The sequence below is a fragment of the Pseudophryne corroboree genome, chromosome 1 (genome assembly GCF_028390025.1).
Source record: "Pseudophryne corroboree isolate aPseCor3 chromosome 1, aPseCor3.hap2, whole genome shotgun sequence".
Classification (NCBI taxonomy): domain Eukaryota; kingdom Metazoa; phylum Chordata; class Amphibia; order Anura; family Myobatrachidae; genus Pseudophryne; species Pseudophryne corroboree.
This window is the reverse complement of record NC_086444.1, coordinates 1,035,221,355-1,035,244,395: the sequence shown is the minus strand read 5'-3', so window position 1 is coordinate 1,035,244,395 and position 23,041 is coordinate 1,035,221,355. Positions and strand designations below refer to the sequence as shown.

The following is a 23,041-nucleotide window of genomic DNA, read 5'->3' as shown; positions in this document are numbered from 1 at the left end:
GCTCCAGAGGGATCGACCGCAGGACCCGACCTTGGTGTTCGTTCCCGGAGCCGCGCCGCCGTCCCCCTTACAGAGCCAGAAGCATGAAGAGTCCGGAAAATCGGCGGCAGAAGACTTCGGTCTTCACCAAGGTAGCGCACAGCACTGCAGCTGTGCGCCATTGCTCCTCATGTACACCTCACACTCCGGTCACTGATGGGTGCAGGGCGCTGGGGGGGGCGCCTTGAGGGCAATATATGACACCTTGGCTGGCAAATCTACATCATATATAGTCCTAGAGGCTATATAGATGTAAAATTACCCCTGCCAGTATTCCAGAAAAAGCGGGAGAAAGTCAGTTGAAAAAGGGGCGGGGCTTCTCCCTCAGCACACTGGCGCCATTTTCTCTTCACAGTGCAGCTGGAAGACAGCTCCCCAGGCTCTCCCCTGTAGTTTTCAGGCTCAAAGGGTTAAAAAGAGAGGGGGGGGGGCACTAAATTTAGGCGCAATATATGTATACAAGCAGCTATTTGGGGAAAAATCACTCAGTTATAGTGTTAATCCCTGCATTATATAGCGCTCTGGTGTGTGCTGGCATACTCTCTCTCTGTCTCCCCAAAGGACTTTGTGGGGTCCTGTCCTCAGTCAGAGCATTCCCTGTGTGTGTGCGGTGTGTCGGTACGGCTGTGTCGACATGTTGGATGAGGAAGGTTACGTGGAGGCGGAGCAGAGGCCGATAAATGGGATGTCGCCCCCTGTGGGGCCGACACCAGAGTGGATGGATAGGTGGAAGGTATTAACCGACGGTGTCAACTCCTTACATAAAAGGCTGGATGACGTAACAGCTGTGGGACAGCCGGCTTCTCAGCCCGCACCTGCCCAGGCGTCTCAAAGGCCATCAGGGGCTCAAAAAACGCCCGTTACCTCAGATGGCAGGCACAGATGTCGACACGGAGTCTGACTCCAGTGGCGACGAGGTTGAGACATATACACAATCCACTAGGAACATCCGTTACATGATCTCGGCAATGAAAAATGTGTTACGCATTTTCTGACATGAACCCAAGTACCACATAAAAGGGGTTTTATATTTGGGGAGAAAAAGCAGCCAGTGTTTTGTTCCCCCATCAGATGAATGAATGAAGTGTGTAAAGAAGCGTGGTTTCCCCCGATAAGAAACTGGTAATTTCTAAAGTTACTGATGGCGTACCCTTTCCCGCCAGAGGATAGGTCACGTTGGGAGATATCCCTTAGGGTGGAAAAGGCGCTCACACGTTTGTCAAAAGGTGGCACTGCCGTCTTAGGATACGGCCACCTTGAAGGAACATGCTGATAAAAAGCAGGAGGCGATCCTGAAGTCTGTATTTACACACTCAGGTTATATACTGAGACCTGCAATTGCCTCAGCATAAATAGGGCTGCTGCAGCGTGGTCTGATACCCTGTCAGATAATATTAATACGCTAAGACAGGGATAATATTTTGCTAACATTGAGCATATTTAAGACGTTGTCTTATATTTAAAGGATGCACAGAGGGATATTTGCCGGCTGTCATCCAGAATTAATGCAATGTCCATTCTGCCAGGAGGGTATTAGAAACCCGGCAGTGGACAGGTGATGCTGCCTGTAAAAGGCACATGGAGATTCTGCCTTATAAGGGTGAGGAATTGTTTGGGGATGGTCTCTGGGACCTCGTATCCACAGCAACAGCTGGGAAGAAATTTTTTTACCTCAGGTTTCCTCACAGCCTAAGAAAGCACCGTATTTTCAGGTACAGTCCTTTCGGCTTCAGAAAAGCAAGCGGGTCAAAGGCGCTTCCTTTCTGCACAGAGACAAGGGAAGAAGGAAAAAAAGCTGCACCAGCAGCCAGTTCCCAGGATCAAAAATCTTCCCCCGCTTCCTCTGAGTCCACCGCATGACGCTGGGGCTATCACAGGTGGAGACAGGTGCGGTAGGGGCGCGTCTCGGGAACTTCAGGGACCAGTGGGCTTGCCCACAGGTGGATCTCTAGGTTCTGCAAATAGTATCACAGGGATACAGGCTGGAGTTCGAGGCGACTCCCCCTCGCCGTTACCTCACATCAGCCTTGCCGGCTGCCCTCGGAGAAAGGTAGTACTGGCGGCAATTCACAAGCTGTACTTCTAGCAGGTGAAAGCAAGGTACCCCTCCTTCAACAAGGCCGGGGTTACTATTCCAAAATGTTGTGGTACCGAAACCAGACGGTTCGGTGAGACCCATTCTAAAATTGAAAGCCTTGAACACTTATATACGAAGGTTCAAGTTCAAAATGGAATTGCTCAGGGCGATTATTGCAAGCCTGGAGAATTTCATGGTATCACTGGACATCAAGGATGATTACCTGCATGTCCCTATTTACCCTCTTCACCAGGAGTACCTCAATATTGTGGTACAGGATTGTCATTACCAATTCCAGACGTTGCCGTTGGTCTGTCCCCGGAACCGAGGTATTTACCAAGGTAATGGCCGAAATAATTATCCCGTACTTGGACGATCTCCTTATAAAGGCGAGGTCCAGGGAGCAGTTGTTCGTCGGAGTAGCACTATCTCGGGAAGTGCTACAACAGCACGGCTGGATTCTGAATATTCCAAAGTCGCAGCTGGTTCCTACGACGCGTCTACTGTTCCTGGGTATGGTTCTGGACACAGAACAGGATAAAAAGGGTTTCTCCCGGAGGAGAAGTCCAAGGAGTTGTTGTCTCTAGACAGAGACCTCCTAATACGTATACAGGTGTCGGTGCATCAATGCACGCGAGCCCTGGGAAAGATGGTAGCTTCTTACGAAGAAATTCCATTCGCCAGGTCCCATGCAAGGATTTTCCAGTGGGATCTGTTGGACAAGTGGTCCGGGTCGCATCTTCAGATGCATCGGCGGATAACCCTGTCTCCAAGGGTCAGGGTGTCGCTGTTGTGGTGGCTGCAGAGTGCTCATCTTCTAGGGGGCCGCAGATTCGGCATACAGGACTGGGTCCTGGTGACCACGGATGCCAGCCTTCGAGGCTGGGGGGCAGTCACACAGGGAAGGAACTTCCAAGGCTATGGAAAAGTCAGGAGACTTCCCTACACATAAATATTCTGGAACTGAGGGCCATTTACAATGCCCTAAGTCAGGCTAGACCCCTGCTTCAACACCGGCCGGTGCTGATCCAGTCAGACAACATCACGGCGGTCGCTCATGTAAACCGACAGGGCGGCACAAGAAGCAGGATGGCGATGGCAGAAGCCACAAGGATTCTCCGATGGGCGGAAAATCATGTGTTAGCACTGTCAGCAGTGTTCATTCCCGGAGTGGACAACTAAGAAACCTCAACCCGGGAGAGTGGGGACTTCATCCAGAAGTCTTCCAAATGATTGTACACCGTTGGGAAAGGCCACAGGTGGACATGATGGCGTCCCGCCTCAACTAAAAGTTACAAAGATATTGCGCCAGGTCAAGGGACCCTCAGGCGATAGCTGTGGACGCTCTGGTAACACCGTGGGTGTACCAGTCGGTGTATGTGTTCCCTTCTCTGCCTCTCTTACCCAGGGTAATGAGAATAATAAGAAGGAGAGGAGTAAGAACTATACTCATTGTTCCGGGTTGGCCAAGAAGAGCTTGGTAACCAGAACTCCAAGAAATGATCTCAGAGGACCCATGGCCTCTGCCGCTCAGACAGGACCTGCTGCAGCAGGGGGCCTGTCTGTTCCAAGACGTACCGCGGCTGCGTTGACGGCATGGCGGTTGAACGCCGGATCCTGAAGGAAAAGGAAATTCCGGAGGAAGTTATCCCTACGCTATTTGAAGCTAGGAAAGAAGTGAACGCAAACCATTATCACCGCATATGGCGGAAATATGTTGCGTACTGTGAGGCCAGGAAGGCCCCAAAGGAGAAATTTCAGCTAGGTCGATTTCTGCACTTCCTACAGTCAGAGGTGACTATGGGCCTAAAATTGGGTTCCATTAAGGTCCAGATTTCGGCTCTATCGATTTTCTTCCAAAATTGAACTGGCTTCACTGCCTGAAGTTCAGACTTTTGTTAAGGGAGTGCTGCATAGTCAGCCCCCGTTTGTGCCTCCAGTGGCACCGTGGGATCTCAACGTGGTGTTGGATTTCCTGAAGTCGCATTGGGTTGAGCCACTTAAATCCGTGGAGCTATAATACCTCACGTGGAAAGTGGTCATTCTGTGGGCCTTGGCGTCGGCCAGGCGTGTATCAGAATTGGCGGCTTTGTCATACAAAAGCCCTTATCTGTATTTTATATGGATAAGGCGGAATTGAGGACTCGTTCCCAATTCCTTCCTAAGGTGGTATAATTTTTTCATGTGAACCAACCTATTGTGGTGCCTGCGGCTACTTGGGACTTGGAGGATTCCAAGTTACTGGATGTAGTCAGGGCCCTGAAAAGTATATGTTTCCAGGACAGCTGGAGTCAGGAAAACTGACTCGCTATTTCTCCTGTATGCACCCAACAAGCTGGGTGCTCCTGCTTCTAAGCAGACGATTGCTCGCTGGATCTGTAGCACGATTCAACTTGCACATTCTGCGGCTGGACTGCCGCACCCTAATTCTGTAAAAGCCCATTCCACGAGAAAAGTGGGCTCTTCTTGGGCGGCTGCCAGAGGGGTCTCGGCTTTACAACTTTGCCGAGCTGTTACTTGGTCGGGTTAAAACATTTTTGTAAGAGTCTACAAGTTTGATACCCTGGCTGAGGAGGACCTAGAGTTTGCTCATTCGGTGCTGCAGAGTCATCCGCACTCTCCCGCCCGTTTGGGAGCTTTGGTATAATCCCCATGGTCCTTACGGAGTCCCAGCATCCACTTAGGACGTCAGAGAAAATAAGATTTTACTCACCGGTAAATCTATTTCTCGTAGTCCGTAGTGGATGCTGGGCGCCCATCCCAAGTGCGGATTGTCTGCAATACTTGTTTATAGTTATTGCCTAACTAAAGGGTTATTGTTGAGCCATCTGTTGAGAGGCTCAGTTATATTTCATACTGTTAACTGGGTATAGTATTACGGTGTGATTGGTGTGGCTGGTATGAGTCTTACCCGGGATTCAAAATCCTTCCTTATTGTGTCAGCTCTTCCGGGCACAGTATCCTAACTGAGGTCTGGAGGAGGGTCTTAGTGGGAGGAGCCAGTGCACACCAGGTAGTCCTAAAGCTTTCTTTAGTTGTGCCCAGTCTCCTGCGGAGCAGCTAATCCCCATGGTCCTTACGGAGTCCCAGCATCCACTACGGACTACGAGAAATAGATTTACCGGTGAGTAAAATCTTATTTTTTTTTAGCTTGATCGCTGCGCTGCGAACAAATGCAGCTAGCGATCAACTCAGAATGACCCCCATAGGGCGCTGTGTACAGCTGCGAATGCATTTGCCTACATCTCTGCATCAGGCCCTTTGTGAGATTATTCATATTGTACCCCTGTGGATACTTCTGTCTCTATATTTCTCTCTGTTACTAACACTTTATCCTTTGCTTTACGTCTGTTAATTTCTGGAAATGTCTTTCTTTTATCATGCTGCTCTTTGGATATGGAAGGTGGGGATGTTAGCAGAATGTATCCTCCTCTATTCACTTATTCTGTTCATAAGCCAAATGCCTCGAACGCTGTAGATTATTATGGGGGCTATAGTCATCACTTAGCAGTGCCTGATGATACAAAACGTTCCGTCAACTTTAAGAATGGCTGGCAGATGACTCGTCAGAATGCAGAGGTGTGGAGCAGCACAGAGGAAACAGCATCACCAAAAATGAAGTCGAGGAGTTGTGATGATTTGTTAACCGATGATCACAACAACTTCTGTAGCACCCAGATGAAATCTGAAAGTTTGGGCTCCTTGTTATGTGAAAATAACTCCAAGGACAATTCATTTAATTCTGAAAGCTGTGCTGCAAACAAATCCAGGGTTCGCCACAGGTCGGCTCATGACACTCCAGGGTTTTTAAAATTATACAGAAAAATGCACCGTATAAACCGCAAAGACTTATTGAGCTCTGAAGTGATCTGTTCCGTAAAATCTCGGATACTGCAGTATGAGCAAGAGCAGCAAAAAGGTCTGTTGGAAGGTTGGAGGACAGTGTCTGAAGAAGTGCCAAGAGATATGGTTCCAACCAGAATATCGGAGTTTGAACGACTCATTCAGAAATCCAAATCTATGCCTAACCTTGGAGATGAGATGTTGTCTGCAGTAAACTTCGATATCTCCACCAATCTTTCCTGCCCTAAGCGACGGTTTTCCATTGAATCATTGTTGGATGAAGAAACCCAAGAAAGGCATATACCTCAGGTACAGCACAATGGCAAAGCTAAAACTCTAGTGCCTGTACATATCGAGGTAACAAGTGATCAGATTCCAAGGTCACATGTAGAGTTTTCTGATAGTGATCCGGAAGCAGTTGTGTCTGATCTTAGTGACTTTATACAAATTGAAGGATCCTCCTTTTGTAGTGAGAGTGATTTCGACCATTATTCCTTCACATCATCTGAAAGCTTTTGTGGGTCTGGGCATCACCATCACCACCACCATCATCACCACCACCACCATCGGCACCTCATCAGCTCTTGCAAAGGAAGGTGCCCAGCATCATACACGCGTTTCACCACCATGTTAAAACATGAGAGGGCTAAGCAGGAGAAAAGTGAGTCTTCAGGAAAGCGAGAAAATGATTCAGGCCTTTCCAAGATTGCATTTCTTGTTAGTCCAGTGCCTTTTCGTAGGAAAAAATGCTCTACACCTAAAAGGCAATCTGAGAAGAGCCGATGTAAAGCATCCGTGTTTGACGCTCTGGACTCTGCTCTCCAGGATATTTGTGACCAAATAAAAGCAGAGAAAAGACGTGGGAGTTTACCAGATAACAGCATTCTGCACAGACTTATTAGTGAGCTTCTTCCAGATGTCCCAGAAAGAAATTCTTCGTTAAAAGCATTTCCATTAACCACCGCTAATCAGTCTTACTACCAGCTGCCTCATGATGGTGCTATTCATAACACACCATATCAAAATGATTGTGGAAGATTGCCTATCAGTGCCTCTTACCAGGATGTGGATGCAACCAACAACAACTCCCAAGATAGTCCATACTGTTTTCCAGGTGCTCCACTATTATTTCCTTTATGTCCGTGATGCATCCACCTAGTTCCATTTCATTCACCCTAAAGCATGTAATGTGCCTTCAAACATGAATAATAAAACACCAGCTCTATGTACTGTATGAAGTAGAGATGTGCTAGGAAGATGCAAAACAACCTGGCAACTTCTCTAATTGTGATTCACATCTCCAAAAAACATCAATGATGATCTCTGATTGAGCATCAGCTATATTATCATTACGCAAGCTACTGATGCCTTTATTCTTCCTAGTAGTAGCCTCTAGCCTAGTTACTATAGATTATTATACTTCCTCTTCATCTCTGCTCCAAGGAAGCCATTGTCTTTTGTATATACCATTTACTTATCAGATTGTCAGTTTACTATATTATCTGTATAGAATATTGATTTACAGTTCTTATCAGCACTATTTAGTTTTACATTTAATTGCACATCTTTTTCACTATAATGAACATGGGACACATAATTAATGCTTTAGGCTGGGTACATACCCGACAGACATGTTGGCAGTCCCGCCATCATGCTGACAGAACGGCCAATTAAGGTAAGTATACACATTTACCGATCGGCTACTCAATGTATCGGTCAGGACACCCAGCTGGGCAACATTTGATTTTGCCCGCCCAGCTATGATGTCAGCCCCTGCAGCAAGCGCACGGGCAGTCGGCGGACCGCTCATACACACAGCCAGATGGTGTATGGGCAATGACGCCTGCAGCTGTCGGCACACTGGCACATTCATACATTGGGAAGAAGCGGTATCAGCACACATAATGGAGTTGGTACCGCTTACATCTACCCCTCAGTCTTGTGCTTGGCAGCTGGTTGTGCTGTAAGATTCTGAAGTGGAGTTTATAAAGCCTTCAGGCAAAAATATTGCTACTCCAAGCACATGCCCTAAGCTTACATGTACGAGACTCTTCATTATATTCTGCCATTGTGATATCCCCCCCCCCCCAAACATTCCTTGCTTTGCATGCAGTATGTCCCATGCATGTGAGGAAAGCATGACCTGGTAGTTAGTATATCCATCTGTGTATTTTCCCATCTCTGCAGTATTGCTTGGCTTAATGTGTACGATAAATACATGTGTACAGTATTATATCACACTGCCCCTCCTAGTGGATGCCTGTCTGTCAGGGACAGTGAAGTCACTGCATAGGAATGTGTGCAATGTCTCTGCAGCCGGAATAGGATCAGCATACTGCATATTTATTTTGTATTGGATGTTTTTGCACTTATGTCACTGAGTTAAAATAGGTGTCAAGTTTATGATCAAGAAACATTTAAAGAGTAAGCACAATTGTTTATCTTTTTTTATTTCATCATTTCATTTATTTAATAATTGCCACAATAGTAACACTGGTACTAAGAGCTAACTTAATAGTCTCCTGATTTTCTAGCTGATCAAGATTCTCCCCGGAATTATTCCTCAGCATTCACTGATGTGAGCAGGAATCCAGCGAGGAGGGGAGCGCAGGAGAAGGAGGTACACAGTCCCTTGCACATACTTCTGAGGAAGTAACAATGTTTAGAGCACAGGCTAGAACACTGATGAGAATGATCACTTATGATTTGCTGATGGCGAAGCTACTCCAACGCTGATAGGTGCATTAAGCCTTTGTGTGTTTTAGCTATTTTTTTGTTTTGTTTTTACAGACACAAGACTGAGCTTTATTTTATTGCAGCGGTATTTAATGTGATGTAGATTATTGTGCAAGCACAGTTAATAAAATGGGCATAAGTATATGTAATGTATGCATAGGCTGCTGGTGCTGAAGATACTGTATGTACGCCTCAGTGCGGAAGTATTCTATTGCTGCGTGCCTTTATGTGTGTAAATGACTCTGCATTAGCCCCATTATGTAAGCAACTGATATAACAGCCACTCTTCTCATATACTACATTACCCTGATACAGTCTTATATGTACAGGTGGTGAGATGACAGACCTTATCACTAATGTGGCCCATATATCTATCGGGCAAATCTCCGATTCTCTGACGCTGATCCGATGATCAATGATTTCTCAAGTGATCTGCAAAATACAACATGTTATAATTCCTGACTCGCCGATCCCATCATTTTTGGTTTGGGATTGGTGAAATTAGATTTCTCAACATGTTGGATTTTGCAGATAACCCAATGTAGCCATCACCAGAATGGGGAATTGGCCTGATACATTCCTGATGTACGAGCCCCTTAAGATGTATTTATTTGGTGTTGGTATTAGGAGCACTTGGCACAGATACCCAGGCTCACAGGCCCATAGCTTACTGATGCCCACTAGACCTTGTTGAAATGCACTAGACACAGATACACATTTGAATACACTGTATACATTGTACAGTAAGTCATATCACAGAGGTCTTATGGTTATTGCATAGAGTCAGTGAGTGCCTGAAATACATATACAGTACATTATATCGCATCTGCCTTAATGACTAAAATCTTGCATTTACTACACAAATTATTGCAGTTATGAATATGAGAACACATCAGTATCAGGAGCTATGTATAAATGGACTATCTTAGAGAAATCACCATCATGACCACAAGATATCCGCATTGGTTAATAGAGTCTTATTTTCTATTTTTATGCCTAGGCTGCTAGAGCTGTGTATGATTTCAAGGCTCAGACTCCCAAGTAAGTGCCCTGCTATTGTGTGGAAGGTCTACGTAATTGCCAGTTTCTGCGAAGATTTTACATAACTTCTCCCTTGAGGGTTTATATCTCACGGGTGTAGTATGTTATGACGGCGGTCGGGATCCCGGCGGCCAGGATACAGGCGCCGGGATCCCGACCGCCAGCATGCTGGCCGAGCGCAAATGAGCCCCTTGCGGGCTTGCTGCACTCGCCATGCTGCGGGCACGGCGTTGCGTGTTATACTCCCTCCAGGGGGGTCGTGGACCCCCAAGAGGGAGAATAGTTGTCGGTATGGCGGGTGTCAGGATTCCGGCGCCGGTATACTGAGCGCCAGGCTCCCAACAGCCGGCATACTGAATACCACCCATATCATACCAGTCTACTCTCCTGTAACGGCTGGGAGGCTCCTGAAAATTGGGTGGCACTCCTGGCTACCCAGAAAAAAAGGCAGGTCTCCTGGAACAGACCATCCGCCCACTTCCTGTGCAAAAGTGGGGAGGGTGATAAAGCATTTCGCACTGAATTGTGTCATCCATATGGTTTATATCCACTGATGCTTTTTAAACATTTTACATGCATTCTTAATTCATGTATATGGGCCCTTATTCCGAGTTGATCGCTCGCTAGCTGCTTTTAGCAGCATTGCACACGTTAGGCCGCCGCCCTCTGGGAGTGTATCTTAGCATAGCAGAATAGCGAATGAAAGATTAGCAGAATTGCTACTAAATAATTCTTTGCAGTTTCTGAGTAGCTCCAGACCTACTCCTAGATTGCGATCAGCTCAGTCCGTTTAGTTACTGGTTTGACGTCACAAACACCCCTGCGTTCGGCCAGCCACTCCCCTGTCTCTCCAGACACTCCCACATTTTTCCCTGACACGCCTGCGTTTTTTAGCACACTCCCGGAAAACGCTCAGTTACCACCCAGAAACGCCCCTTTCCTGTCAATCATTCACCGATCAGCACTGCGACTGAAAAGTGTTGCACAAACACCAGCAAATCTACTAAATTTTGTGTTAAATAACTTAGCTCATGCGCTCTGCGTACCATGCGCATTTAGCAACAAATCACAGCATAGCGCAAATCGGCAACGAGCGAACAACTCGGAATGACCACCCTGGTTCGGATACTATAAACTATTTTTTGTAATGCTACCCTACCCAGTACCATTTTTAATTGTGTTGCCTTTACAGCAAACAAGATACTGTAATAATATGAAGTGTTTAAAAAAAATGCAATTATCTTTAAGATTAGCAAAAACATTTTATGTGTATTTTTACTAGCGTAACCCCCCCCCCCATAAAATCACTAGTGCATATTTGGCCAAAGTCAAATAACACACAAAAGTTTTTTCATATAGTGGCAGTGGTTAGCTTTATAAAAAAAATGCTTTCACAAAGGTGTAATATACAAGCAACACATGACCCCATAGGGGCAGCTAATTTGCAATTGACATGGGAACACACGTTACAGTGGCACATCACCACCTCAACATTGCACATTTACCTCGTACCCCATGGGCAAATGCAGGGGGGTTTCCAGTTGCCTGGAAATTCCTCTTTCCCCTGGCTTGGCCAGTGGCTCAAATCATGACCACATTAGCAGTAGTATATACTATGATATTGCTAGAGCTGTGGTGACAACATGCAGTATAAGGGACAGAACGGAGCTGTTGTACTCGCCCAGCTCAGGCGTGCCATCCCTACTGCCAAATCGAACATCTTTTGATGATCACTGGCCCTGTAGATGTGAGGTCTGAAGTATTGCATGTACTGCACTTATACGAAGTAGACTATAGCTTGTTAAGTGCTAATTATACCTTCTTCATGACCTGGCCACACAAGCTCTCATATCAAGCATTTGAAAATCTCCCTCTAGAAATCCTGCATTTGCCCCTGTTCCCCATAGGTACAAGTGTAGTGCAGAGAAATGAGCATTGTTGCTCTACTATCATTCCAAGAGATCTGAGCAGCTGACTGTGCATATCTCAGAATTGAATTGTGCCCTATAAGTTCATTTTACTAAATTAGATTGAGTGCCGGATTCAATCAGGTTGTAGCCTCAGACTTTAACGCCTAGAACTACTGTACTCAATTACAAGCACTTTTCCTTAAGTGGTAAGTTCCCAGCTAATGCACATTAACTCACAGATCCCAGGTTAAGTGCCCGGAGCTATGGGCTAATGCATTTTCAGCGGAAAGCCCTACTTAATGCAGATTTTTGTCCAAGCCTCAGGAGGGTGCAAACCAAAATCCGGAGTAAGTGCAGACTACAGTTGAATGGGCTATTCAATTGGGCTATTGAATGGGCTATACAGTTGAATGGCCATAGCTACAAGCCTGTGATAATTAATATGTCTAATTGAATCCGCCCCTTAGTGTAGTCATTAGTTTCTCTCCGGATAGAATAACAAAAGAATACATACATTTTCTTCCTGTGTTATCATATAAGAGGGTCCAGTTTAATAGCTGACTTTTATATAAATAGCAGTTACATGTTGCATCCTATGTATTTTAGAGAATAGTAGTTTTGCATTAGTTACTACTACACTATGGTGAATTGATGCTGCTTATTATATGTAATAACACTTTTGATGTATTCACACAGATTCCGTATTTGAAATGTGATTAATAACCTGTACTTTTCAGAGAGCTGTCTTTTAAGAAAGGAGATACTGTGTATGTCCTCAGGAAAATAGACAAGAACTGGTATGAAGGAGAACATCACGGAAGAGTGGGGATTTTACCAATTTCTTATGTTGAGGTTAGTAGACCACCTTTATTTGTATTTTAGGTGTTCAGCAAGGAGATACCAATTCAAGAAAATAGCAGCTCAGAATGATTTTCTAGCTGACAAATCCAGGTACCCACAATTAGGAAGAACCACTGTGCCCCAGGGCCAGGAGCTACTCACTTTAACAGAATGTACATGCCATGTATTCTCCTGGGAATAATCAGGATGCAGCTTTCAAAATGTATATTTTGACTGAAATCATTTTTAGGGACACATTGTTATGGTCTGCTTCTTTTTCAGAAAATTAGCCCAACAGAGAGAGTCCAGCCAATGCGACCTCCACCACCCGCACAGGTTCGCGAGATTGGAGAAGCAGTAGCCAAATATAATTTTACTGCTGACACAAATGTGGAGCTAACACTCAAGAAGGTAATTTGTTAAAAACGGCTTGTTACTTTTGTAGAAAAAGGTTAAGAAATTGCAGAGCTTCACATTATGTGTAGATTTATAGCACTGTGCAATAACGGATAGCATTGCTGCCTCAAAGTGTTGGGGTCATGGGTTTGATTCTGAACAGGGCTCTATATGGCCCTGGGCCTCCAGTCTGGCTCATCCAACAGTTCTAAGTAGACAAGGCTCTCTCCTGCTCTCCTTCCCTGGTGCTGTTTATTCAGCTGATTATGGGGTTGTCAAAAGGGTTTGATTAGATACAGGTTGAGTATCCCATATCCAAATATTCCGAAATACAGAATATTCCGAAATACGGACTTTTTTGAGTGAGATAGAGAAACCTTTGTTTTTTGATGGCTCAATGTACACAAACTTTGTTTAATACACAAAGTTATTAAAAATATTGTATTAAATGACCTTCAGGCTGTGTGTATAAGGTGTATATGAAACATAGATGAATTGTGTGAATGTACACACACTTTTTTAATGCACAAAGTTATTAAAAAATATTGGCTAAAATTACCTTCAGGCTGTGTGTATAAGGTGTGTATGAAACATAAATGCATTCTGTGCTTAGATTTAGGTCCCATCACCATGATATCTCATTATGGTATGCAATTATTCCAAAATACGGAAAAATCCCATATCCAAAATACCTCTGGTCCCAAGCATTTTGGATAAGGGATACTCAACCTGTATGCTGCACAGAGCAGTGGGTAGATAGAAAAGTGGTTAATGCAGTTGGTCTGTGAAAAAAAAAAATATGACGGTAAAGACAATTGTCTTGAATTTATCACTGTCTACCTATTATATCATGCTTGTTAGGTAACGTTTTGTGTGATTGTCAGTGGTGCTTCCATTGGTTATTTAACATAATTCAATATGCAAATAGAGAGAGAAAAGAAGTAACCTTGGTTGGGAGCACTTAAACTCAGAGGATTGATAATTATTCATTAAAACTTAACTTTTAATAATTATACTCTTAATATAAAGACATAAAGAAGGCCCAAAAAGTTAAAATATTTAATTTAGCTAGCTTTATGAACATTTTTTGTGTAAATGTTAAAAAAATTGTGATATATTCATTGCATAAATGCACAAAATATGTGTCAGAGATCGTGCAGGATAGTCCTTTTATTGAAGTGGTATAATTAGGAGCCTACAACACCTGGTATTCCCAGGTGGTCATCCAACCAGGTACTTGCCAGGCCCAACACTGTATTCCTTCCAAGATCGGATGAGATTGGGCATATGCAGTGTGGTAAGGTTGTAGGTTCGCCAGAACCATCAAAAGCAGGGTGTCACTATTGCAAGGGGAAACAATTGACTTGGAAAGGAGGTATTGGTTATAGTGTACCACTCCAAAGGAAGAAAATTTATAAGTACAAAGATACTCAAAAAAAAGTATGAAAGTGACCATCATTCACCTACCAGTAACCCAAATCTCAGGGTATTCAAAGGATTTAAAGTATCTGGTCACTTTTGATTCCATGATGGGATGATATAATAGTCGGTGTAAACATTAACCTCTATTTCCAAATGGCATGAGGCATCAGTGTCTCACGGTATTCAGATAGCTGTTTTAATATGAGTAGTAGTATTGGTTCTAATAGAAGCTGAGACTATGGTATCCCTACCCTTCTGCTGTTCTCCTGTCATGCCAGATTACTGGTATTAGGCGGGGAATGAGAGAGGGTGTGACACCGTTTTACAGCTAGAAGAAAGGAAAAAGATCTATCCAGCACTATGGTAGTTAAGAGATATTCCTTGATGTGAAGAACTCGCAGTGCAGGGAATTTGTCTCTATACTCATCCAACATGTGATATTATCATAACTAGAGGACAGGGAAACAAAGCGAACACACATTTAGGTTTCATATGATATTATGGGTACATTGATTTCTTTTTCATCCACTAGGGGTCACTGGAGTACTCTTGGGATATGGACGGCTTCCGCAGGAACAGGGCACTGAATAAATTAAAATTTTGACTACTCCTCCCCTCCATATCCCAGAGTACCTCAGTGTTTTTTTCTGTGCTCGTCGGAGCAACAGGGCTGGTGTGGGGCTCCCACACTTAGTGAATATTTATTTATTTATTTTTATTTTTTTTATTTTTACAACTTAAGCACATCCCTTCCCAGTTTATACTAAAAACGTGGGTCCGGGATAGTGCCGCTGCGCGAAGGCAGCGCATGGCGTGTCGGTACTCACAAAGAGCACCCTCACAGCCACACGCAGTTCACTGACTGCTGCAAGAGCTGGACGGAGCTTACAGAAAGAAGCCCAGTCACAGCCCTCCCTACAGGAAACAAGGTATGCTGTGTGGGGAAAATGTACTAACATCGTGCTGTACGGGGCTCAGAACCGCCCGCACCCGCCGCTAACACAGGCCGCCCGCCCAGCTGCTACGTCCGCGCTGTGCGGGGCTCAGAACCGCCCGCACCCGCCGCTAACACAGGCCGCCCACCCAGCCGCTACGTCCGCGCTGTATGGGGCTAAGCGTCTACTCACAAGCTCACCCAGCCGCTGCGACTGCCGCAGCACAGCCGCTCACACTAGCGCCGCCAAAAGCCGCTCCGGCCCGCCGTACCACGGCCACACTTCCAACACGGCCGCATATATCACGTGTTCCGCCTCCCTGCAATGTTCCAGGGGTCCCGCTTCCCGGCATCCGCTCCCCGCTGAGACACAGCGCTACACGGAGCTCAGGGGTAGAGGGGAGAAGGCTGATCACAGGCAGCGCTGCTGCAAAGGTAATTGGGCTGCCATATTATTTATACTGCATAAGTTATATTAATAGGCTGTTAAGTCTATATTCAATCCACAGTCAGGTGCAGGTTATAAAGTCATGTATTATAACCTACATTGTGTTTATAACTGTAAACTTGGCATGGGGGCCTTTTTAACATGTTTCCTGTTTGTGATTTCAGAACGTTCCTGTCCTACATCTCTACTCCACCGGAAGGGGTGTTAGTGGGAATGTTTGGATCAGGTTTTCATATAGTGCTGGCCACGTGCATAGCACTTCGGCCATGTATATATTTTACACACCTTAAGTAACTATTTTACTGAGTCGTGCAGGTGTCTGTCTTTGTATATTGTATTGTCTGTCTGCATAGGGCACAAGAAAAAAAAAAAAGAAGTATGTTTTGTCGGTTCCCATTCCGGAAGCCGGTTTCATCCCCGGACACTCCATGGTCTATGTTAGCAAATGTAATGGCTGGCTTGAAATCAGAATTGGCCGTTGCTCGACACGAGCGGAAAGCGGCAAGATGGGAGTCTCGGGTAAGACCGCCAGAATTACCGGAGGGCTCTCAGCCTTTGCAGAGGTCCAAGTCCACTTTGGATACAAGGGATAAATTTATTTTGTCTTATAATTTACCAGTTTCTGCTAGGTTGCAGTCTGAAGATTCTATGCCAGACCTCACTGCGCAAAATAAGGGTGAGGAGCGCGAATTAGACTAGCAGTCAGATACTGCAGGTTTTTTACAGCACAAGTATTGATAAAGGCCAGTGTGTTAGTCTCTGAGGTTTACAGAGACTAAGGAGCCTCTGATATATGATAAAGTCGTATTTACTAAACGACAGAGATCTCCATTGGGTTTCCTGTTTCAAAATCTCTCAATAAGATGTTGGTAGATAACCGGTTCTTTACCTCGCCGATTTAAGTCTAGTTACCCGTTTCCACAGTCAGTGACATCTACATGTGAGAATCCGCCATTGGTGGATTCTTGTTTTAAAACTTATAAAGACCCTTCAGATCGTAAAATAGAAGGGCATTTGGGTAACTAAGGCGCTAATTATGGATAACAGAACTCAAGATAACGATCACCGTATACTTCTCACTAATCAAATCTGAGAAGCTGCTAGGTATCTATGTACAGCTTCTCCTACCGGCTGTCAGCTCATTTCTCGCCTTTCTTCGTCGCTAGTTACAGCACAAGCACTCTGGCTGCGTTCTTAATAAGCGGAGTCAGAGGTCAGAAGAATACAATGGCGAGAAGTTGTTTGGTCCTAAATTGGACAAATGGATTTCTGAGGCCATGGGGGTAAAGTCTGTTTTCCGACCATTGCCTCCAACGGTACCTAGACGGAAATACTCTGGCCCGGCGTTCAAATCCTTTAGATCTCAGCCCTTTCGAAGACGTGGTAGAGGAACAGCCACGCCTGGTAGACGAGGCAAGGACGTGGTTTCCAACAAACCAACACCAGTCGTCAGGACGCTAGGGTCACCGATAGGCCACTGGCATGACGGGCTCTCGGCCCATCTCGGATTTCCAATTGTGGGAGCACGTCTTCAGACGTTCCATTTGGCAGAGTTCCAGACATCCACAGATCGGTGGATCCGCAATTATTCGTCATCTGGTACAATTGGCTGTCTCCCGCCACTGCGGGTTTTCAAGACAGGACTGCCTCTGTCGGACGACAAGAGGCGGTTCGGCAATTTGCCATTCAGTCTCTATTGGATTCAGCAGTTTGATTCCGGTCCCTGTACACCAACAAGGTCACGGTTATTATTCCAGTCTGTTTGAGGGGATCAAAAGTCGGATGGCTCCGTCAGGCTAATATTGAACTTAAAGAGTCTCAATCAGTACGTCACTTACTACAATAAAGAGGGAATCTCTGCGGTCAGTAATTGCAAGTTTACAGCCACAGGAATTCATGATTGCGCTAGATCTCAAGGTTGCGTCCTTACACATTCCGATTTGCCACCTCATCAGAGGTGCTTGTGTTTTGCAAAACGGCAGAATCATTACCAGTTTCAGGCTCTACCTGTGGGCCTCTCGTCAGCGTCTTCGGGTATTCACCAAAGTGATGTCTGTGATGATAGTTCATCTCAGATCCCTGAATGTGATAATAGTTCTGTACTAAATCTGCTCATCAAAGCTCCGTCTCAACAGATGTTCCTCCAACATGCGTTGCTAACGTACAAGGTACTAGTTCACCACGGTTAGATTGTCAACTTCAAGAAATCACATCTAATTTCGTCTCATCGACTTCAATTCCTAGTTATGATTCTCGGTACGGTAAATCAAAGAATTTACCTACCAGAACAGAAAGTACAGATTATTTGTCATCTGGTACAATACTGCTCAAGCCACGCACAGTCTCGGTACATTTGTGCATTCGCCTCTGAGGCACAATGGTGGCGGCTTTCGAAGCGATTCAGTTCGGAAGATTTCACTCACGTCCTTTTCAGCTGGATGTGCTCGTACAGTGGTCGGGTTCGCAGCTGCAGATTCACCACAGGGTGAGGTTGTCGCCACGGGCAAGGGTATCTCTAGTCTGGTGGCTCAAAGTACACAATCTAACCGCAGGGAAACGGTTTGGCGCCTGGAATTAGATCATTCTCACGACGGACGCGAGTCTCAGAGGTTGGGGAGCTGTAGTTTAAAATTGTCAGCTCCAGGGTCTCTGGGCGGATCACGAAATTGCTGTCTATAAATGTCCTGGAACTCCGGGCAATTTACAATGCGCTACGACAAGCAGTACACATGCTTCGGTCTCAGACTGTCCAGGTGCAGTCAGACAACGCGACGGCAGTCGCGTTCATCAACAAGCAAGGAGGAGCGAGAAGCCGCATGGCAATGCGGAAAGTAGCTCAAATCCTCAATTGGGCCCAACATCACCAAGTGATATTGTCGGCAGTGTTCATTCCGGGAGTGGACAACTGGGAGGCGGATTATCTCAACCGTCGGGATTTTCATCCAGGAGAATGGGCATTAAAGCCAGAAGTGTTTCACATGTTGATCCAGAGATGGGGTTACCCTCAAGAGGACCTGATGGCATCCCGCCACAATCACCAAACGCCCAGTATGTGTCCAGAACAAGAGATCCAAAGGCAGTGGCGGTGGATGCTCTCGCAATCGCGTGGCCGTACAGCCTCGTGTATCTGTTTCCACCGTTCCGCTGCTCCCTCTGTTGCTAAAACGGATCAAAAGAGAGTCCGCCACAGTCATACTAGTGGCGCCTCATGGGCCTCGGAGAGCTTGGTTCTCGGATCTCCGCGGACTACTCGCAGACAATCCTTGGCCGCTCCACTACGGCCGGACCTGTTATAACAGGGTCTGTTCCTTTACCCCGAGTTAGCGCGGCTGCGTTTGACGGGGTGGCTGTTGAGATCGCCCTCTTAAGAAGAGAGGGTATTCCAGATTCGATTATACCAACCATGTTACGAGCTAGGAAGACAGTTACGGCAGCTCATTATTACAGAATTTGGCGTGCCTATATAGGTTGGTGTGAAGCTCGGAAGTTTCCGAAATCATTTTTCAAGTTATCCCGTCTTTTGTTATTTCTACAGACGGGGTTAGATGGAGGACTGCGTTTATCTACACTAAAGGTGCAGGTATCTGCTTTGTCAATTTACTTTCAAAGACGATTGGCTCTATTGCCGTCTGTACACACCTTTCTGCAAGGTGTCCTCAGAGTACAGCCTCCACTGTTTCCACCTACAGCGCCATGGGACTTGAATCTGGTTTTAGATTTCTTACAGTCTTCATATTTTGAACCCTTACAACAAGTGGATATTAAGTTTCTCACTTGGAAAACAAATTTTCTTCTAGCCTTAAGCTTCGGCAAGGCGTGTTTCAGATTTGGGTGCCTTGTCATGCAAACCACCGTATTTGGTGTTTCATGATGACAGAGCGGAACTTCGGACGAATTCCGCTTTTCTTACCAAAAGTAGTGTCATCTCTTCACATCAATCAACCAATAATAGTTCCTGTGTTAATAGGAGATTCTGGAACTTTGGATGTGGTACGCGCACTACGCGTTTATGTATCCCGAACGTCTACAGTTCGTAAGACGGATACGTTGTTTGTTCTCTATGATGCTGCCAAGATGGGTTGGCCAGCTTCTAAGTAGACCTTATCCAGATGGATAAAACTGACCATACGTCAGGCTTACCTTCATGCTAGGTTACAGCCGCCTACATTTCACACGTTCTGGGGGAACGTCATGGGCAGCTGGTCGGGGAGCTTCTACAACACAGCTTTTGCCGTGCGGCTACATGGTCTTCAGTGCACACGTTTGTGCGCTTTTACAAGTTTGATACGTTTGCGGCATCAGCATCTAGCTTTGACCGCCTAGTGTTACAGGTGCCAAACAGCTCTCCCGCCCACGGGGGAAACTTTGGTACATCCCAAGAGTACTCCAGTGACCCCTAGTGGATGAAAAAGAAAACAGGATTTTGGTACTTACCAGGTAAATCCTTTTCTTTGAATCCATAGGGGGCACTGGACGCCCAACCAGAGTAGTTTTACCTGGCTTGTGGTAAGTTCAGGGGATCTTATGGTAACACACTCTCACCGACTGGTTCAAATTATCAAGTGCTATCGGTTATAGTGTCAACTGTATAGTTGTCAGTAACGTTATGTATCAACTTTATTGTTGTCCATTATGTTATATGTAATTCTCCTTTGTCAACCTCTCTATAGCTCCTGTTCGGCTCAGTAAAAAAACACTGAGGTACTCTGGGATATGGAGGGGAGGAGTAGTCAAAATTTTAATTTATTCAGTGCCCTGTTCCTGCGGAAGCCGTCCATATCCCAAGAGTACTCCAGTGCTCCCTATGGATTCAAAGAAAAGGATTTACCTGGGAAGTACCAAAATCCTATTTTCCCTGGTTGTCCAATCCTTAACCAATCATGCAGAAATTAAACATTTTGCCTTTAATGTTCCACTGTATCAGTTTTATCTGTTGTGTTAAGAGTATCTGTAACAGATTTTACATTACTTTATTTATCAAGTGGCTAGAAATGACACATTATACCTTCAAGGTTCCAATGTAACGGTTTAGTCAGTTATATTTAGGGTCTCTGTAACAAATGTTACCATTACTAAATATAACAAGTGGCTGGGAGCACTGAAAAATAAAAAATAAAGCAGTCTGTGCCATTTTAAGCTATGGCCAATTCAGTACCATATCATTAATTAGCAACTACTGCCAAGTTCTGCCTGCTTTTCATCATCATTTTTATATCATTATCAGGACCAGTTCATAATGTCACACAGCCATTAAACTGCGGGTAACGGATAAGCATTCAAACCATTAATTTACCATCTCTCCTCCAGGCATAATTATTAGCTTTACAGTACAATATAATGCAGTGTGGCTTGGTAATCATCTGCCTCCACTTACCGCTCTGTTGGAAGAGGCACGGTGTGGACAGGGTGACTGTCCGGGTCCGTATCCGTCCAGCTCTGCTGGTCATGTGTGTATGCCCTGCGTGACTACGTTCACTTCTCCTGACGTTCGTTTCACAGGTGTTTGTTCACGTGTAGCCATTTATTCAGCTGATCATGGGGTTGTCAGAATTGCTTAACTGTCTGCTTTTCATTCACCCATATTAACAGTAGAGATCCTGCTTGGGACTGAAGAAGTGCAAGTAAATGAGTTTTACCGAGATGCAGAGTTACTTTTTTTTAAAATTAATAATATGATATGTCATACGTCACAAAACAACAATACAGGACAGTGAGAATGTCATGAAATCCATAATCAAAATAAGAAATACATATTCTGAGATTATGGAAAAGTCAATATACTGTATTCAGCTTTTCCTCTGAAACTTTGCTAGTAAAGTAAACATGAATATGGTGTTGACATGTTAAATACAATCAGGCTAAACCACACTTTTAACAAGTAATAGCAACAACTCTTGGTCACCCAGCGTGGAGGATATATCCACAGCATCAAATCAGGTGCGGAGGTGGCAAGGAGTGACTATCACATGGATGATGTGAGGACCATGTGGAGAGAAAGATATAGGAGAAATGGGAAATCTGAGAACAATAGGAATGTGCTCAGCTAGTAGTTGGTAGGAATATCATGTGATATGCTGAAAACAAACTTCGTCTTTTCTTAATTTTCATTGCGTTTTCATAGATTATTCTAACAATATGAACTAAACACAAAGTAAAGCCCTCACCAACAAAGGGGTGCACCAGGACTGAACAGATCATGTGAAGGGAGAGTGCACTGGACTAAGCATGTTAACAGCCAGAGAACAACATATGGATGCCATGCACAGCTACAAGCACTACCAGTATAAAGATACATGGCTGTGCAGAATGTGATTTATACCAGGGGACCATATGGTATGATCATTATGGAGCGTTTCTCTTTTCTTATACGTGGATTTTCATGACTCATTATTGCATAGACGAGACCTACAGTATCCCTTCATGAAGACGTGGGGTTCCAGGTGCAATCCAACCTCTACCATTAACCACCCCAGGCGGTGACGTAACGTTAAAAATATACTGATATGGTTTATTGAGAGTTTCTTTCCATGTGAGGCCAAAGAGTCAAACTACCGGACATGGGCATTCAGCTACCAACCTGGAGCAAGCAACACCTCATACAGCTTCCAAGAATGGTTGCCCCTCTGGACAGCTCCACAAGAGGTGCCAAAAAGAACCTTCGGTAGACATTTTTCACTATGTATGTGCAACAGTATTTATTTTAGAAAATGACCCGTTTGGTCTCTTGAGTGCAATGTCCCGGTCTCTGCCCGTCAGTGCTTCTCTAAACTGATTAAGCTTGTTCCTTCTAAAATTATTGGGTTTTGTAGCTTCCTTACAAAGCTCTTAATTGAATCTCGTGCAACTGATACCATGTAATAATTTTGTATGCTGATTAAATCTGGTGATCACTATAAATGAAAATCCCTCTTGTCTTCCAGGGTGATCGAGTGACGCTTCTTAAGAAAGTTGATCAAAACTGGTATGAAGGTAAAATACCAGGAACTAGCAGACAGGGCATCTTCCCAGTGTCCTATGTGGAACTAATCAAAAAGAGTCCTTCTAAAAACCCTGGTGAAACCCCTGAACGTTCTCTTTCTCAAAGCTATTCAAGTGATAGGATGCATAACTCCAGCACAGCCACGGTAAGAGATGCTGCCTGACATGTAATCACACATACCACTTACATTGCTTTCTTACAGGTATTTCCTCCATTGTAGATATATGGGAGAGAATAATGATACAGTACATACAACATTATATTGCTTATGAAACAGTCCTCACTGAATGAATGATACTATAAATACATAATGCATGTGTGTAGTCGAACATTGCCAAAAATTGAATCTCTCATATCTTTTATTTCAACAACTGGA

The 23,041-nt window shown here is 44.8% G+C and overlaps 1 protein-coding gene and 1 pseudogene across 25 annotated transcripts in view; one reads left to right on the top strand and one right to left on the bottom strand.

The window, feature by feature from the left end:
* The window catches only part of SORBS2 (sorbin and SH3 domain containing 2), a 532,357-nt gene that overhangs the window by 455,839 nt on the left and 53,477 nt on the right, over positions 1–23,041 (top strand). For 22 of the 25 annotated variants that reach the window (XM_063920786.1, XM_063920787.1, XM_063920776.1 and 19 more), the window contains 6 exons: positions 5,520–7,073; positions 8,494–8,579; positions 9,696–9,736; positions 12,384–12,498; positions 12,769–12,897; positions 22,607–22,810. In XM_063920786.1, coding sequence (XP_063776856.1) covers positions 5,520–7,073; positions 8,494–8,579; positions 9,696–9,736; positions 12,384–12,498; positions 12,769–12,897; positions 22,607–22,810 — 2,129 coding nt within the window. The remainder of the gene's footprint in view (positions 1–5,519; positions 7,074–8,493; positions 8,580–9,695; positions 9,737–12,383; positions 12,499–12,768; positions 12,898–22,606; positions 22,811–23,041) is intronic. The other 3 variants (XM_063920790.1, XM_063920791.1, XM_063920792.1) reach the window with 1 other exon arrangement.
* On the bottom strand, positions 14,075–14,193 carry LOC134933676 (5S ribosomal RNA; annotated as a pseudogene).